This window comes from Equus asinus, chromosome 2 (genome assembly GCF_041296235.1).
Source record: "Equus asinus isolate D_3611 breed Donkey chromosome 2, EquAss-T2T_v2, whole genome shotgun sequence".
Taxonomy (NCBI): domain Eukaryota; kingdom Metazoa; phylum Chordata; class Mammalia; order Perissodactyla; family Equidae; genus Equus; species Equus asinus.
The window spans coordinates 155,922,524-155,941,005 of record NC_091791.1 but is presented as its reverse complement, the minus strand read 5'-3'; the positions used below and the strand labels follow the sequence as shown (position 1 = coordinate 155,941,005).

Genomic DNA, 18,482 nt, shown 5'->3' with positions numbered 1-18,482 from the left:
TTGGCTTGAGGGAACTGGATACGAGTAAGTTTTCTTAACATTCCTGACTAGAAAGAAGCCGTCCTCGCTCATCCCCTTGATCAGAATACACATACCGCCCCCAAGCGGCAAGCCGTGGAAGCGCCGCAGCCACTGGGAGAAGCGGTCTTCTTGGGGACTTGAGCGACAGGCAGCCGCAGAAAGTGCCCTGGACGGACAGCGGGACCGCGAGCTCAGTACCCTGCCCTGCGGGCCGGCGCGATACCACACTCCCCTCCCTCATCGGGTCAGGCGGAGCGCAGGTGTGAGGCGATGCTGGTGAGAAGCCGGGCGCGTGGTACCCTACCCGCAGGGATGGTTAGATGAGGGTCAACAAGTACTAAGAGGGAACTTCTTTAAGGACAGGTTCTCTCGGTCCCATTTACCCCGTCGGGCTCACTTTTTTTCCCACAAATGGGCTTGGTCTCCAAGTGTCCACCCCTCAGCCATCGCCTAGGCATTCAAGGATACAGGTTTGCCTGAAAGGCCCCCTCAGGGTCTTGGTTGGTTGGCCAAAGCCCCGTTGCTGCTTGGGATGCTCACACGGATCGCCTCGGTCCCGCATGGCGCAAGAGTCAAAGTGCTGAGCCCGCGTGCGCCAAGGCTGCGTGGGCGGGCACCTATTTTTCTGAGAAGTTCCAGGGCTCCTGGGCCCCGACCCCGGCCTCCCCCCTTCACTTTCTAGCTGGAAAGTTGTGCGCCAGGCAGCGGGGGGCGGAGAGAGGAACCCAGACTGGCCCCCCTCCCGCTTCCTGCCCGGCCGCCTCCCATTGGCCAGAGGAATCCCCAGGAATGTGAGCGCCCCTTTAAAGACGCGCGGCTCCTCCACCTCGCCAGCCACTCTCCCGAGCCGGCCGGCGAGCGCGGACTCCCGCGAGCTCCGCCCGCAGCCTCCGACTCCGGCCGCGGCCTCCCCGAGCGCACCGCCCTCGCTGCGCGCTCCCGGACTCGGCGCCCGCCGCTGCGCCCTCGCCTCCACCTCCGGCCGCTGGCCCGTGTGCACACAGGTAAGGGATCTCTGGGCGCCTGCCGAGGACCAGTGCTGCCCTGGCCACCCACCTCGGCCTCCGAGGCTTCAGTCCCCCAGGGCTCCTGGATCTCACACTCTTCACCTTCCCCCGTCCTGTCCCTCCCAGCCGCTGGAGGACTCTTCTCGTGGAAGAGCTCCACAGACATCCTCTGCAGGCTTGGAGTTCACAAACCAACTCTCAGGACACCCCAAGATTTTCTTCTATTCTTCAAGTCCTCCCTAAACCTTTCTATCAGCTCTTCAGACGAGTCTCCACTTCCCCGCGCCCTTCTTGCGCCGCCAAACTACACCTCCTGGTCCTAGGTCCTCGACTGCCCAAGGAAAAGCCCCCAGATTGTTGGTCTTTGCCCCCCCCCCCTTTAAAACCACAATCTCCTCCCCTCAACTCTCCCATTTTCTTTCTGATGCCCTCTCCAAAGTAAGTACAGTTATCCTAGCCAATGTGGGGCCAAAGGGGGATCCCCGGGGCCCTTGTCCCAAGCCCAGTCCCCAGTTTTTGCCCATCCTCCCTGCTTTGCTGCCTCTGACGGTGGGCTCTGTGCTTTCTGCTGCAGGCTCCTTGCTGGGCACAAACAGCTCCACCATGGGGCTGGCCTGGGGACTCAGTGTCCTGTTCCTCTTACATGTGTGTGGCTCCAACCGCATTCCAGGTAAGTCTATATAATACCTTTTGAGGGGGGAGGGAAGGGGAGGAGGCGCTGGTTACCCCAGGTGTCTCCCTCCTGTGCTCTCCTCTCCCAGCTGTTTCTCCCCTGAGCCCTGATTCAACATCAAGATGCAGGTTCCCTCAGACCACAGTGTTTATTGAGCTCTTTCAGTAGTTGCCAGGAGTTTTCATCCTGTCCCTCTGACCCCCACCCCTCGGAGCTGAGCCCCACAGCCCTGGCCCCAGCCTAGAAGGCTCACTGTGTGTCTCACTCCTGTCTAACAGAGTCTGGGGGAGACAACAGCGTGTTCGACATCTTTGAACTCACGGGGGCTTCCCGCAAGGGCTCTGGACGCCGGCTGGTGAAGGGTCCTGACCCGTCCAGCCCAGCTTTCCGCATCGAGGATGCCAACCTGATCCCCCCTGTGCCTGATGACAAGTTCCAAGACCTAGTGGATGCTGTGCGGGCCGAGAAAGGGTTCCTCCTCCTGGCCTCCCTGAGGCAGATGAAGAAGACCCGGGGCACTCTGCTGGCCGTGGAGAGGAAAGACCACTCTGGCCAGATCTTCAGCGTGGTCTCCAATGGCAAGGCGGGCACCCTGGACCTGAGCCTGACCGTGCAGGGGAAGCAGCATGTGGTGTCCGTGGAAGAAGCGCTCCTGGCGACCGGCCAGTGGAAGAGCATCACCCTGTTTGTGCAGGAGGACAGGGCCCAGCTTTACATCGACTGTGAGAAGATGGAGAATGCTGAGCTGGACGTCCCCATCCAGAGCATCTTCACCAGGGACCTGGCCAGCATCGCCAGACTCCGCATCGCAAAAGGAGGTGTCAATGACAATTTCCAGGTGAGGTCCCCTCCTCTGATTCCTGGTCCATGGGGTCCGCTTCTAGCCAGCTGACCTGTCAGGAGGGCTATAGCAGGAGAGGCAGGGGTTCTAGTACGGGAGATACTGCCTGTGGACTAAAGCAGTGGTTCTCCAGCTTTAGGGAGCAGCAGAATCACCTCGAGGGCTTATTAAAATGCATAAGTTTCAGATCCAGTAGGTCTGGGGTGGAGCCTGATAATTGGCATTTCCATCAAGTTCCGGGTGAAGCTGGTGCTTGTTTTCTGGGGACCACACTTTGAAAAACACCAAAGGAAGCAAGAAATGGTTTTCCTGTAACAGCCTGTTCAAGCCTTAGATAGTCTTTATGCGCTTCTCAGGAAAATAACTTTCAGATGCATTCCACCAACTGTAATATTGCTTGACGTGGATACTCTGTATGAGCAGAATAAATACCACTTTGCTATTTGATTCCTCACGGGGATGTAGTGGGTCTCACATGGTTAAAATAGTGAATATTTGCTGCTGCAGGTTTTTCCCTGCTTAAACTTCTAGATCTTTGCAGCTGTGGCTTTGAAACTCCCACATTTAACTCTTTGACAGTGGACGGTGGGATTATATCCTCTGGTCTTAGTATCAGATTCCATTTCCTGTGTACCCAGTAGGCTGATAACTGAATTCTTTGTAAAATACTGAAGACTTGGCAGAAGACACAATTAAGATTTTGAAGCTGTTTGGCAGTTTACGTCGGTGTGTTATTTTGACATGGTGATCTTACAGGGACCTCTTTCAAACTTTCGGAACATCTATTGTGTGCTTTCCCTAGCAGAAAGTCTTCCCCTCATCTCCTCCCCAACACTCTACAAGTCATGTGTGTCCTCTGCCCACAGGGGGTGCTGCAGAACGTGAGGTTTGTCTTCGGAACCACACCAGAAGACATCCTCAGGAACAAAGGCTGCTCCAGCTGTGAGTACTCAGCTATTTTTAGGGAATATCGGAAAATCAGGGGGGAATTTCACCCAAAACAAGCTGAGAAATTTAAGCAATGGAGGTTGTGCATAAATTTCCCCAAGGAACACAGTTAAGAGGTATACAGAGGTGACCTCAAAGGGTATCTCTCACACACACACACACTTCCTCACTCCCCCTTTCCCTCTGTCCCCCTCTCTCTCTCCACCTGCACTTCTCACCCCAAATGAAATGTCTTTACAGCTAGGAACTCGAGGGGCTGGCTGGTGAGAGCATCTGTTCGAAGATCTTCTGTCACTTTTCTCATTGTGTTTCTTTGTTTCTTGGCAGCTACCAATGTCCTCCTCACCCTCAACAACAATGTGGTGAATGGTTCCAGCCCTGCCATCCGCACTAACTACATCGGCCACAAGACGAAGGACCTGCAGGCCATCTGTGGCATCTCTTGTGATGAGCTGTCCAACATGGTCCTGGAGCTCAGGGGCCTGCGTACCATCGTGACCACGCTTCAGGACAGCATCCGCAAAGTGGTCAGTGGCCTCTGTCCCCAGCCCTTTAGCATGAGCCCCTGAAGGTATATCACAGATGATCCTGAATGACCGAAAATGAGTTTGGACACTAATGGTCTTTCTCCCCCATTTAGACCGAAGAGAACAAAGAACTGGCCAATGAGCTGCGGAGGCCTCCCCTCTGCTACCACAACGGAGTTCAGTACAGGAATAATGAGGAATGGACTGTTGATAGCTGCACTGAGTGTCGCTGCCAGGTAAGGGATCTTTACGAACTGAAATACGAATTGATGGCATGTGTTTGAAGCCACAGATTCTGGGGAAATACCCAGATGGCCACACAAGCTCTTTTTATGTTCCATGGCCTGAGACCAAAGTGGTTTTTTTAAGATGCAATTATGACACCTATAAAATCTTCAAACTCTCAGAAAGTTTTTCAAATTCTTAATTATGCCCCAGGCTAGGTATCTGAAAGAACAAATCTAAGACATCTGCATAATTTACCTGCTTTAGTTCAAAGGCTAAGTGTTGAATGTCAGGCAGATAAAACCTGGAACATTCCTTTTCTTTTCCCCCAACCCTGATTTGTATTCAGCTATGACAGAGATACTCATACAGTACTGATTGTTGTTCAAATCACTGAGCCTAACATTGTTAGGCTGTAACTGTCTCCTTCGCTCAGATGGCACTGCCACAGTGTGTGTGTCACTCTAGCCCTCCCCACTGCCGGGGGCAGGTGAGTTTGAGGGTTTACCTGGCTCACTGAACAAAGTGAAGCTAAAGTACAAATCATGGGTTGCTGCATTTGTGAGCAAACCCATTAAATTCCCATTCTTCTCCAATATAATATAAAGCCAGATCTATCCATGAGGGAAAAAATCCTCATTGATCTTCTTTTCCCCATAAAGATAAAATTGAAAAAGTCCTGGCTGAGTTTCGAGTTCAATTTCAGACATAGAATAATAGATTTGACCCAGGATGTTGGTGATTCCCTTTGGATAAATTCTTCATGCTGTACGTTCCACCAATGATTAAGCAGCATTTAAGAAAGAACTCTCCAAGGAATGGAGGGGCAAGGAACTAGCACTAGCACGTTCTCCACAGTACCGGTGGCTGCAGTACAACAGGGACAGATCTTCTATTGGAATCATTCCAGCTAGAGCCTTTACAGTCCTGACCACATGTCACTGTGTAATTGAAATGTTAGAGTATGTAAACTGCTTGCAGGATGCTTAGTAACCCATTTTTCCCTCGCTCTTGCCCTGCAGAACTCAGTCACTATCTGCAAAAAAGTTTCCTGCCCCATCATGCCCTGCTCCAACGCCACAGTTCCTGATGGAGAATGCTGCCCCCGGTGTTGGCGTAAGTTCCTAAAACCGCATAACCGTTCTTCACTGACTAGGTCAGTTCTCCATAAACCCTGGACAGCTGAACACAACACTGGAACCCCACCCCCACCTCCACCATGTCTTCATTCAGTTTCTTGCAGTAGCATCTGGTTAACTGATGACTAGTCTGGTGTATACAGCCCAAAATTCCATTATGACTAAATCTTAATACCTTTCTGGATTATAGTATAGGCAATAATGATCTTGGTATAGCTTACTGATTCTGGTTTTATGCTTTGAATAAGGGAGAGATGAATATGTAGCAGCAATAGCTCTAAGTTGACTGCTTTTAGAATGGGACCTTATGGCCTGGAGTTAAATTTCACCAGAGAAATGGATGGGTTATAGCGAGAGCATTGGACTTCATTGGGCCTGAAAGTTCTACCCATTTGATCTGCAAGAATAAGAGGCCTGAGAACATCAGCAGTTTGAGTTTCAGGGCAGTAAAAGAAAGAAGGCACGATATTGTTCTGTGGCACACTATCCCCGGTTTTTGTTGCCAGTATAAATCAATCACTTTGAAGGTAGTAGGTACAAGTCATGAAGATGACTCATCACAACTAAGATAAGGAATAAAACAGGAAAGCCAGCGCTTGCCCTTCACACACACACAGCTCAGAACAGCCATCCCATGCAGGGACCACGTTAGCAGTGTTGGCACTGTAAGAACCATCTGTGTATCTGTTTCTGTTCAGCATTCACCTGAGGTGGGGGCTAAAGGGAACAAAGCTAGCTGGAGACTAGTGGAGTTTTGAACTTGACTCAGGGATTGCTCTGAGAACTTCCAGCTGATAGCAAGAGAAAACAAGTTCTCCATCTTGTGCCTGCTACAGCTAGATGTGATTGTAGTCATGGTGCCTGGGCAGATTGTAAACAAACACGTCCTTCTCTTGTGAAAATACTTGCAGAGAAGGCCCCACATGCTAGAGTGAGAGAGCAGCACACTGATCACCCTCATGACCGAGCCAGAGCCAAAGCCAACAGCAGCTGAGCTGCCTTCAAGCTCATCTGCCAAACACATGGTCTGTGCCTCCCTTGGAAGTCAGAAGTGACTCCCATAAGCTCCCTAAAACTCAGGTATCCTTGGAAGCCTGAGACTGGAAATGTCTACTCAGATATGTCAGTCAGGAAAGGGAAATTCATTTGAAATGCTGAAAGGAGAAAGGAGGCAGCAATGAGTAGCACACACTGGGAGAAGGACATTGGCCCGATGTTGTACTGATCCATTGACCCGATGGTATACAGGGATGACCTGGGATAGACCCCTTGGCTGCTGGCCTAAGAGAGAGATTGCTTTTCACCCTCTGGCAAGGGAAGAAAGTCCGGAACAGTCTAAAGCAGTTTTTAGTCTAAAACAGTCCAGAGCAGTCTAAAGAAAAGCTTCTCTTAATGATCGTGCACTAAATGAGCCCGTTTCCCCTGCAGCCAGTGACTCTGCGGACGATGGCTGGTCCCCATGGTCTGAGTGGACTTCCTGCTCTGTGACATGTGGCAATGGAATCCAGCAGCGTGGCCGCTCCTGCGATAGCCTCAACAACCGATGCGAGGGCTCCTCTGTCCAGACGCGGACCTGCCACATTCAGGAGTGTGATAAGAGATGTGAGCATCTTGGTCACTTAGGAATGTGGGGAACTGACCTTGTCATCAGCAAGAGCAGCTCCATAGCACAGCGGTTAAGAGCACAGGTTCTAGGGGCCGGCTCCATGGCTAGTGGTTGGGTTCGCGCGCTCTGCTGCGGTGGCCCAGGGTTCAGATCCTGGGGGCGGACATGGCACCGCTCATCAGGCCATGTTGAGGCAGCGTCCCACATCCCACAACTAGAAGGACCTGCAGCTAAGATACACAACTGTGTACAGGGCAGGGTTGGGGAGATAAAGCAGGAAAAACAAAATATATTGAAAAAAAAGAGCACAGGTTCTAGGATCTCTGGACCTGAACCCCAATTCTACCACTTATCTGTGCATCCTTGAGCACAGCTGACCCTCTCTGAGGTTCTTTCCTCATCTATAAATTGGGGATAATAGTTCTTGATAGGGTTACTTTGAGAATTTTATATCTACAATGCATTTAAAGCAGTTAGCACAATGCTTGGCTCATGGTAAGCATCCCATAACCATCAGCTCTGTACTTTAGTTAAACAGGATGGCGGCTGGAGCCACTGGTCCCCATGGTCGTCTTGCTCTGTGACATGTGGTGATGGTGTGATCACAAGGATCCGGCTCTGCAACTCTCCCAGCCCCCAGATGAATGGGAAACCCTGCGAAGGCGAAGCTCGGGAGACCAAGGCCTGCAAGAAGGATGCCTGCCCCAGTAAGTGTGAACACGGCGGCACCCGCGCGGCCGCTCGGCCCAGCTGGTTGCTTGGCATCTTCGGCCTCCAGTCCAGTGGGTCATGGAGGGGAAAGGTTACTTCCTAGAGAAACAAATAGAAGCAAAGTCCTGCATGCTCAGCAGTTTCTTTAATGAAAAACAGAAAGAAAACCATTTCAAACTCACCCTCTTCCCAAACATTCTTTTCATGTGTCAGGAGCAGAGGTTTCTTGAACAAACTTTAGAATTTTATGCAACAGTAAGATGTCTGAAAATTGACCCTAATTTTGGCATATTGTTCATTTTCTTACAGTCAATGGAGGCTGGGGTCCCTGGTCCCCGTGGGACATCTGTTCTGTCACCTGTGGAGGAGGGGTGCAGAAACGTAGCCGGCTCTGCAACAACCCCACACCCCAGTTTGGAGGCAAGGACTGCATTGGTGATGTGACAGAGAACCAGATCTGCAACAAGCAGGACTGTCCAATTGGTGAGCCCGGGAGGGGACAAGACCACCCTTAGGAGTTTCTTACTTCACTGAATGCAATGGTCAGCATTCAAGGGGGTTCCAGCTTTGAAAGGTCCCGAGTGGTTTGATTACTCTAAAATTACAGGTAGACCACATAATCTCAACAAGTTGTCAGTTACACAGACCCTACCATATTTTACACTATTGTTTTTTAAGTAGCCAGCATGGCAGTAACAGCAGCTCAGACCAACCATTTGCTGTCTCTCTCGTCTCAGATGGATGCCTGTCCAATCCTTGCTTTGCTGGTGCTAAGTGTACTAGCTACCCTGACGGGAGCTGGAAATGTGGCGCCTGTCCCCCCGGTTACAGCGGAAATGGCGTCCAGTGCGAAGATGTTGATGAGGTGAGGAACTGAGGGCTCAGTTACTAGACCTAGGAAAGCAGCTCACCTGTCCTGTCCTTTCCCCATGGCAGTGTTTGCTAAACATGAAGCTAACTGTTGTTTCTTCCATAGTGCAAAGAAGTGCCTGATGCCTGCTTCAACCACAATGGCGAACACCGGTGTAGGAACACAGATCCCGGCTACAACTGCCTGCCCTGCCCGCCGCGCTTCACCGGCTCACAGCCCTTTGGCCAGGGCGTGGAGCATGCCGCTGCCAACAAACAGGTAGACAGACGAGGCTAGGAAACCACAGTCTACAACTAGGGGAGGGAGGGAGGGAGGAATGTCATTTTATACCCTTCACAAAAAACAGGGAAGGGGGAGAATGTACAGTCTAGTTTTCAGAAACACGACTAGAAAATCCATTGTAAATCCTGCAGGGGAAAAATAGTCCATCACACTTGAAAAGGTTGCTCTGCAGTCAGGTGTGAGCCAGTGGACTTATAAATGCCTAGGTGCTGAAATTGTTCAGGAAAAAGAGACACAAAGCAGTGTTAGCCTGTAACCTGGACATCCTCAGGGAGAATGGGGCAGGACCAAGGAAGCCACACTCCTCCCCCCAGAGCCTCTGTCTATTCAGATGATGGGGATCTGGGTTCTTCTCATTTCCATGGTATCTGGGGACTCTTGAAGGCTCTGCCTTAACATCAGGATGTTGTACCCTCAGGTGTGCAAGCCCCGCAACCCCTGCACAGACGGGACACATGACTGCAACAAGAACGCCAAGTGCAACTACCTGGGCCATTACAGCGACCCCATGTACCGCTGCGAGTGCAAGCCCGGCTACGCAGGCAATGGCATCATCTGCGGGGAGGACACGGACCTGGACGGCTGGCCCAACGAGGACCTGGTGTGCGTGGCCAATGCAACTTACCACTGCAAAAAGGTACAACCAGCTTCCCTCGTGTGCCTCCAGAAAGAAGGCACCTCGCCCTTATCTAAGGAACAGGCTAAGGAACTGCTTAAGGCCTGAAAATGCAACTGAAAGATTAAATCTGCCAAAGGCACTAATTCTCATTAATATTAAATCGCTTGGTGGCAAGAACACGAATGGGGCAGGTCCTTTTGGCAGTTGTGTTCCAGTCAATTTTGTCCAAAAAAAACCATGTTCAGTGCTCTACCAAATGCCAGTAGAGTATGACTTGTGTTCCCAGCATGTCTAAAGCCTAGGGCATTTATGAAAATTATATATAGCTCTTTCTCCCAAGAAAATGTTTCATTTTTTTTTTCTTCCCATGAAAAGTATATGCTGTTCCAGAGCAGCATTCAGTTCCTTTTCTGTTTGCAACATTTGGGTCCCTCCCTGTGCAGGACCTGAGCAAAAGGCATGCAGACTGTGGCCATAATGTGCATCTTCTCTTTCCTAGGATAATTGCCCCAACCTTCCCAACTCGGGACAGGAAGACTATGACAAGGATGGAATTGGTGATGCCTGTGATGATGATGATGACAATGATAAAATTCCAGATGATAGGGTAAAAACGCTTTCCTTCTTCATCTTTTCTATTCAGCAACAGTGAAACTCTTTAAGATTCAATGAAATTACAGGATTATAGGGAGAAATATACCAAACTGACGAGATAATTAGAAATTATTCATTATGTTTCAGTAGTTTAAAGACATAGATGTTGCCAAGAGAATTTTCAAGTAAGTTTTGTTTTTCATCACAACTTCCTCTCTGCAATTTGAGCAGGAAATTACGATGCCTAAACAAATGACACTGCTCCCCAGATTCCTTTCAAATGTCCTGTCTTACAGTGAAGTTTACTTCGGGCATACTGAGGACCAAGATGATATGATATTGACATCTCACTGACTTGTAACCAGCAGGAACCCATTTTTCACTTATGTCCTGGCTCTTAATTTTTGCTGTGATCATTTTACACTGGGTACTCAATCAGTACATACACTCAGTAGAAAACAGGTGTTACAGACTTCTGCAGTTTTATATTATGCACGTGGTTTGAGGCTTGAGCTGGTTTCCCAGGCAATGTTGTAAAAGGTTCATTTCTTCTCTTTGCAGGACAACTGTCCATTCCATTACAACCCAGCCCAGTATGACTATGACAGAGATGACGTGGGAGACCGCTGTGACAACTGCCCCTACAACCACAACCCGGATCAGGCTGACACGGACAACAATGGGGAAGGAGACGCCTGTGCTGCAGACATTGATGGGGATGGTAAGGCGCTCCCTGACTCCATCAGGCCCTAGGCCATGGTGACTGTGCCCACCTTTCAACCTTCTTCTCTCCAACCCTGGCTGTTAGTGTGCAGTTGGGTTGATGTACCTGAGCTGGAGACTCTGTCTCTTATTTGTCCCCTGTCTCTGCAGGTATCCTCAATGAGCGAGACAACTGCCAGTATGTCTACAACGTGGACCAGAGGGACACGGATATGGATGGGGTTGGAGATCAGTGTGATAACTGCCCCCTGGAACACAATCCAGATCAGGTAGGTGGCCTCCTTTCAGAATCTTTCAGTAAAGTTGGAATAGCCCTCAAGAAATAAAGGGGTTAAATAGAATTCAAACACTCCTATTACTGTGGCTCTCAATGGTCTCATGGCCAACTATAATATTTCCATGTAAACAGTTTGCCTGATTTGAGCTCCTGGCAGAATCCCATATAGGTCTTCAGTGTGACAATCTTGTAACTTCAGTCTTCTTCAAGAAGGTCTGTGTGACTTGCTCAGTATGAGCCACCATTACTAAGATAAATTATACAAAGCAGAAATCCGTGACTAACAACTCTTTAGTAATAGTAATCATATTTAAGACTAAAAGTTGGAAAAAAAAATACCCTTAAGCAAAATAAGCAACCATTTTCATGGCTCATGGTACGATCTGGCTTTAAGAAAACCTTCAAACTAAAAATACTTCCAAAAACTGAAGAAATCCCCATTTGTCATTCTTCAAAAGTGTATGGCATTGCAAACCCATCACTCTCTGCCTGTGCTGGGAACTGCTCCCAGTAGACATTGGCCAGAACAGGTTCCATGTCTGGAAGTATTTCTTTTCTTGTGTAATTGCCCATCGTTATTTTCTAGGGATGAAAGTTAAGGCTTTTTTTTTTTTTCTAAAATGCATTGTTCTGGAAGCTTAAGAACCAGCTTTTAAAAAATATTTTGATAAGATTCAAGCAATTAGAAATCCAGTTTTTCCTCCTAATATGGCTCTCATGAGGTCCTGTAAAAATGAAAAGCACCAGGATGAACAGCTCTGGGGCCTTGACAAGAATGACTGATGCGGGAGAGCTTTGCTCATCAGAGGACACTGAGGGGCATCTGTTTTGAGTTGGGTCTTACTATAAATTCAATTTCTTCAATATCATTTAATCTCCCTGGATGAGTTTCTGGTTCCTCAGATGGTAATAAAATTTATAAAAAGATTCAGGTATTATGTGAAAATCTTACTAGCAAAGAGCTTAAATACTAGCAAGAAAAATTCCAGTTTGTGTATAAACAGTTCCTGAGAATCCCACGCACACGGAGTAATGTAAAAATACTCTAAGAAACAGAGTTTTGAAAATCAGAATTTTGACTTTACCTGAGCCAACAGATGACAATCCTTATGAACTAGATGTGTAAAACCAAATACCTAAAAAAGAAGAAGATAGTTGATCCTCGCCATACACATTACCCAGTGTGCACAAAAGGCAGTATGTTTCCATGAGTTCATGACCTAAGAGTAGAAGTTGACATGTCAAACATTTTACAATTGAAACCTTCAATGGAAAATAACAGTGTACCCAAAGAATTTCATTTAACATTAAGATATAAGCAGTTAACATTGCATTCTATCCTTCGTGATTAAATAATGCTTTCTACTTAATTTTATTTAAAAATTTTATATTTTAAAAAAAATCTCCTAAATATCCCTTTATGAAAACAAGGATCAAGAAAAAACTTGTAAAATTTGTTGATATTATCTTCCCACAATAGCATATAGACATGAAACCCCACTGGCCATATCAAACCTTAGAGAATCTTCCATAAATTATCTTGAACACTGATGACTTACACTTCAATCTACCCTCCATTTCTCTTTTTCAGCTCGACTCTGATTCAGACCGCATTGGAGATACCTGTGACAACAATCAGGATATTGACGAAGATGGCCACCAGAACAACCTGGACAACTGTCCCTACGTGCCCAATGCCAACCAAGCTGACCATGACAAAGATGGCAAGGGAGATGCCTGTGACCACGATGATGACAATGACGGCATTCCTGATGACAGGGACAACTGCAGACTTGTGCCCAATCCCGACCAGAAGGACTCTGATGGTAAGTCAGTGGAGCCACTTGTAAGAGAGTAACTGAAACCATGGCTGTCTGGATTGAGAAAATAAAAACAAAGCTGAATGCATTTGAAAGGATGAAGAGAATAAATGCCAACTTTGACAAGATGGTGAATTTCTGACACCAGTAGTAATAGTATTTCAGAATTTCACTGAACTCTTGCCTTTTTTACCTTAGGTGATGGTCGAGGTGATGCTTGCAAAGATGATTTTGACCACGACAATGTGCCAGATGTTGATGACATTTGTCCTGAAAACGTTGATATCAGTGAAACTGATTTCCGCCGATTCCAGATGATTCCTCTAGATCCCAAAGGGACATCTCAAAATGACCCTAACTGGGTTGTACGCCATCAGGGTAAAGAACTCGTCCAGACTGTCAACTGTGATCCTGGACTTGCTATAGGTGAGTAATGAGTTCTTCAAACAAAAGGCTAACATACACGTGAAAGAAGCAAATAGAAAAGCTGGCAGTAGCATCTGTCCCAGTTGACACCTGAGGATGTCTGGGAATACAATGGAGAACCTTTTGAAGGCTACAGGTTTTGACCTGGGTCTGACCTCATCTTCCAGGTTATGACGAGTTTAATGCTGTGGACTTCAGTGGGACCTTCTTCATCAACACCGAGAGGGATGATGACTACGCCGGGTTTGTGTTTGGCTACCAGTCCAGCAGCCGCTTCTACGTTGTGATGTGGAAGCAAGTCACCCAGTCCTACTGGGACACCAACCCCACGAGAGCTCAGGGATACTCAGGCCTTTCTGTGAAAGTTGTGAACTCCACCACAGGGCCTGGCGAGCACCTGCGGAATGCCCTGTGGCACACAGGAAACACCCCTGGCCAGGTAAGAGCAACGCCCTGCAGAAGGGAGAGAAGGGGCAGGTGCTTGACTCGCACTAGGGATGCTGTGCTTGATCAAGACTCCCAACAGGGAGTCGAAGACATCAAGTTCAACATCACCAATTGCAGCTTTAAGCTCTGCTTTGTAAGAACATAATAGCGTCTGAGAGGGGAGCTCGCCATAACCAAGAGTTACCCCTCAAATCCAAAGGCAGTTTCAGCCTCTTCAAACAAAAAAGCTGCTTCTCTTCCCTCTTTGTTTCATATGTACATTCAAGGACACACATCAAATGAAGGAGGCCTTGGAAAAAAACCAACATCACCACCCTCTAATTTAGGTCAACTTGGTCCCTTTAAAGCCCTGTATCTTATGGAATGAAACATAAATCTTCACATGATGCAACTGGGTTTCAACCTCTTCTTTTCCTTTTCCTTCAGGTGCGTACCCTGTGGCATGACCCTCGTCACATAGGCTGGAAAGATTTCACTGCCTACAGATGGCGTCTCAGCCACAGGCCAAAGACAGGTTTCATTAGGTAAGATCACAAGGATCAAATTTCACTTAGAATCACACTGATGGTAAGAAGGAGGAGCCCAAAAAGTAGGGGTGTCACTAATGAGAGTTTCTTTTTCCTGCAGAGTGGTGATGTATGAAGGGAAGAAAATCATGGCTGACTCAGGACCCATCTATGACAAAACCTATGCTGGCGGCAGGCTAGGCTTGTTTGTCTTCTCTCAAGAAATGGTGTTCTTCTCAGACCTGAAATATGAATGCAGAGGTAGGAGCCACATACAGTGTATGTACAGTTGACACCTCTAATTCAGACTGACATCGAGAATGCCAATTATGGGACAGTCTGATTGAAAGGCTGTTTTAGAGACAGGGTTATTTGTATTTTGCTGTTGATACAGTGATGGAAATGAAATAATGCCTATGAACTATGGCTTGTGAAATCCTGAGTCCTTGTTAACAGTATCAGTTTGCTTAGCAACCTCAGTTTTCTTCATACACAGTGTAAAGATCAACAGCAGACAAGCTCCTGTAGAGTTGAGACCATGTTAATAACACTTTAGAATTGTAAATGTTTCTGTGTCTTTCTCACTACTTAGAGTTTTAGTTGTGCCATTACAGCACAAGTTGTCTTTCACAACCTCTCGCTGTATATGAGGAGGACAAAGGAGTATTGCCTTCATATTGGCATGTTAAAAATTCATTTTCACTACTAACCTTAGCATTTTCTTCTCCATTCTTTTTCACTCAATGATTATTAAGCTTTCACTGAGTTCAGCATTGGGCCTACCACCAAGTAAGTGCTTCATAAATGTTTCCTGGGCAAAGGCCTGATGCTTACAAGATCAATCAGAGCAAAAAAAGATGGTTGATTTTACTCAAAAAAAAAAAATTATGATGTAATCTTTGAGTCTAGAAAGTTTTATTTAAAAAATTCAAACTTTTAACTTTGAAGGCCTTAGAAAGCATAGCGTAAGTTCTGGCAGGTCGCGCTCTATTAATCTCCTAGCATAAGGTCAGCTTATAAAATTAAATGTTAATGTATTAGAACAATCTTAAATTATGCTTTGAATTTAACTGATATTAAGATGACAGTGCCTTTATGAATTAGTTGTTTATATATTTCTGTGTTTGTTTATTTAACAGATTCCTAATCATCCAACTGTTGATCAAAAGACTGATCATAATCGATGCTGGTATTGCACCTTCTGGAACCATGGGCTTAAGAAAACCCCCAGGATCTCTCTTCCCTGCCTTCCTTTTTTCTCTGCTTGCATCAGTGTGGACTCCTAGAACATGTGACTTGCCTCAAGAAAATGCAGTTTTCCAAATCAGACTCAGCATCCATCCTCTGAATGAGAAGAGACTCACAAGAATATAAACAATTACTTTGTGCTTTTGAAAAGGCAAAAGCATCTGCTTGCTTCAGTGGGAGGGTGCCTGCTCCACACAGCTTTTATCACAGAGCAGGTGCTGTTGTGAGGCCATCTCTGAGCAGTGGACTCAAAAGCGTTTTCGGGCATGTGAGAGAAGGGAGGACTCACGAGAATTAGCAAACCAAACCACCCCTGACATACTCCCTCAGGACTAGGGGGAGCCGGGGCCAAAGCCCAGCGGGGAGGGCGCATACCCAAGAGACGATCGTATGAAGAAAATATGGAGGAACTGTTACATGTTCGGTACTAAATCATTTTCAGGGGATTGAAAGACTATCGCTGGATTTCATGATGCTGACTGGTGTTAGCTGACTAACCCACGTAAATAGGCACTTAAGTAGAAGCAGGGAAGGGAGGGAAAGACTGGCTTCTGGACTTCTTCCTGATCCCCACCCCTTACACATCACCTGTAGTGACTGGGGAGGGAGTCGGAAGTAAACCAGTGTAAGGCAGTGCTGGCTGCCTCTGCCTGGTTGCATTGAAACTGTTGGTTTTCTTCCGGATGTAGCTTGTGCAGATGTAGCAGGAAACTAAGAAAACCCACCATCTCAGTGAGCACTGGGCTGCCTCCCCAGGGAGGGGCAGCCGTGCTTGTATTTTTATGGTTAGAAAGGCACAAAAATATTATCAACTTATCTAAAACATTCCTCTTCTCTCTTTTTTTTCCTGAATATCATAGAGTTTTCCAATTCTCTTTTGGACTGTAAGTTTTTGTTTTACAAATGCTTTACAATGTAAAATATTTATTTTTTACCTATTCTGGAGGATCTGTCTGAAAGACTATTCATGGACCAGGAAGAAGCGTAAGGACGATCTATGTCATCTTTGTTACAAGTCTTCATGACTGTCAGATTGTAAATACAGATTATTTATTAACTCTGTTCTACCTGGAATCTAGGTTTCGTATGGAAAGTACCCGAGAGCAGGTAGTTGAGATTTATCAGAAAATCTCTCACAAGAATGGCACAAGGAAAACAGCCCAGCGAGCTGCTCTTCACTTTGTGCTTAGCTTGAATGATTTGGGATTCTTTCATTTTTTTCCTTTGTTTTGTCTTTTTAAGTGGAATTAGTTGGTTGTCTATTTGCAAGTGTTTCTAGATTGAAAAGCAAGCCAGGAGGCCTTCAATACTGTTTTACCCCATCCCTTGTGCCTATTTCCAGGGAGAAGAAAAGCATCTACACTTTTTTTTTTTCATTTTTCCAAAAGAGAAAAAAATGACAAAGGTGAAACTTATATACAAATATTACCTCATTTGTTGTGTGACTGAGTAAAGAATTTTTGGATCAAACAGAAAGAGTTTAAGTGTCTAACAAACTTAAAGCTACTGTAGTACCTAAAAAAAAAAAGTCAATGTTGTACATAGTATAAAAATTCTTTGCAGAAAAGTATTCCCAGTAAGGAAATAGCATTGAAATGTTAAATACATTTTCTGAAAGTTATGTTTTTTCTATCATCTTGTATGCCATTGCTTTATTTTTATAAATTATTTTCTCATTGCCATTGGAATAGATATCTCAGATTGTGTAGATATGCTATTTAAATAATTTATCAGGAAATACTGCCTGTAGAGTTAGTATTTCTATTTTTATAAAATGTTTGCACACTGAATTGAAGAATTGTTGGTTTCTTTTTTGTTTTTGATTTGTTTTTTGCTTGTTACCCACCCCCCCCCGTTTTTACTATTTGCCAATACCTTTTTCTAGGAATGTGCTTTTTTTGTACACATTTTTATCCATTTTACATTCTAAAGCAGTGTAAGTTGTATATTACTGTTTCTTATGTACAAGGAACAACAATAAATCATATGGAAATTTATATTTATACTTACGGTAGCCATGGTTATTTGTTCTCTACTGGCTTTATGTTATAAGCTATGGGTAAATTCTATTGTTAAACCATACGATTCAGGAAGACCAAATTGCTTAAGCTTAGAATACGCATTTGCTAGTTTTGTAGAATAAAAGAACAGAACAACAAACCAGCATGCTACATTAAAAACACAATAGGGAAAGAGAAATAACCTCCAAGAGGCAGACCCCCAAAAGGATACAATTTCATATTTTACTAATGTCAGTGTGTGATGTATTGAATCCCTTTCAAAGTCTAATTCCGTTTCTAAAAAGAACAATGAAAACAAAGGGATAAAGAGGAGTGAAGCACATACAATTCTCACAGTTACATTTTCTGATCTATAAATGATGGCACTGGGTGAGCAACACAATTGCATGTTGTGGAGAAGCTTTAGAAGTAAGTGTTAATGAGGGAGGAATTGTCCTTGAAAATTCCTCCCTCAAACTCTATAGATAGCACTTTCTGGAGAATGAATATACCTTTGGTCAAAAACAGATTATTAAAGAGAAAGAATTTGGTAGAAATATATATATATATATATATATAGACACACACACACACATAAAATATGAAATTATTTTGTGAAGAGAAGGCCAAAGCATTACAATAAGCAGAATTTGAGTTTCAGGTGGGCTAACCATGAATATAGAATACTGACCAATTAGTTTCCAGTTTTAATAAGAACAGGTAGAATAAGAAGTTTTATGAGTTGGTTAAGGTCTTGCTTGGAGGTCCATTAAACACTAGAAAGGACTGGCTGAGTAAGACAGAATCTTCTTCCCTTGACAAATATATTATTCTACCCTAGATAGACGAGAATAAAATGCCAAATCATTTTATGTTACCCAGGTGAAGAATCAGGAACTAGAAGGTGTTCATAACAGTTATAGAGTTTGGAAAACTGACTTGAAAGAAAGAACTCTTTGAAACATGACATC

The 18,482-nt window shown here is 45.7% G+C and overlaps 1 protein-coding gene across 1 annotated transcript; it reads left to right on the top strand.

Annotated features, from left to right (window-relative positions):
• The first annotated feature begins 842 nt into the window (after positions 1-842).
• THBS1 (thrombospondin 1) lies at positions 843-17,516 on the top strand. The gene is made up of 22 exons (XM_014847334.3): positions 843-1,025; positions 1,603-1,698; positions 1,980-2,539; positions 3,409-3,484; positions 3,818-4,017; positions 4,131-4,253; positions 5,265-5,358; positions 6,810-6,983; positions 7,518-7,694; positions 8,008-8,181; positions 8,436-8,563; positions 8,675-8,827; positions 9,270-9,488; positions 9,970-10,077; positions 10,626-10,785; positions 10,938-11,056; positions 12,656-12,890; positions 13,083-13,310; positions 13,478-13,749; positions 14,184-14,281; positions 14,385-14,524; positions 15,403-17,516. The coding sequence occupies exons 2-22, from the start codon at positions 1,632-1,634 to the stop codon at positions 15,408-15,410; spliced, it is 3,513 nt and encodes a 1,170-aa protein (XP_014702820.1). The 5' UTR covers positions 843-1,025; positions 1,603-1,631; the 3' UTR covers positions 15,411-17,516.
• The last annotated feature ends 966 nt before the right edge of the window (positions 17,517-18,482 follow it).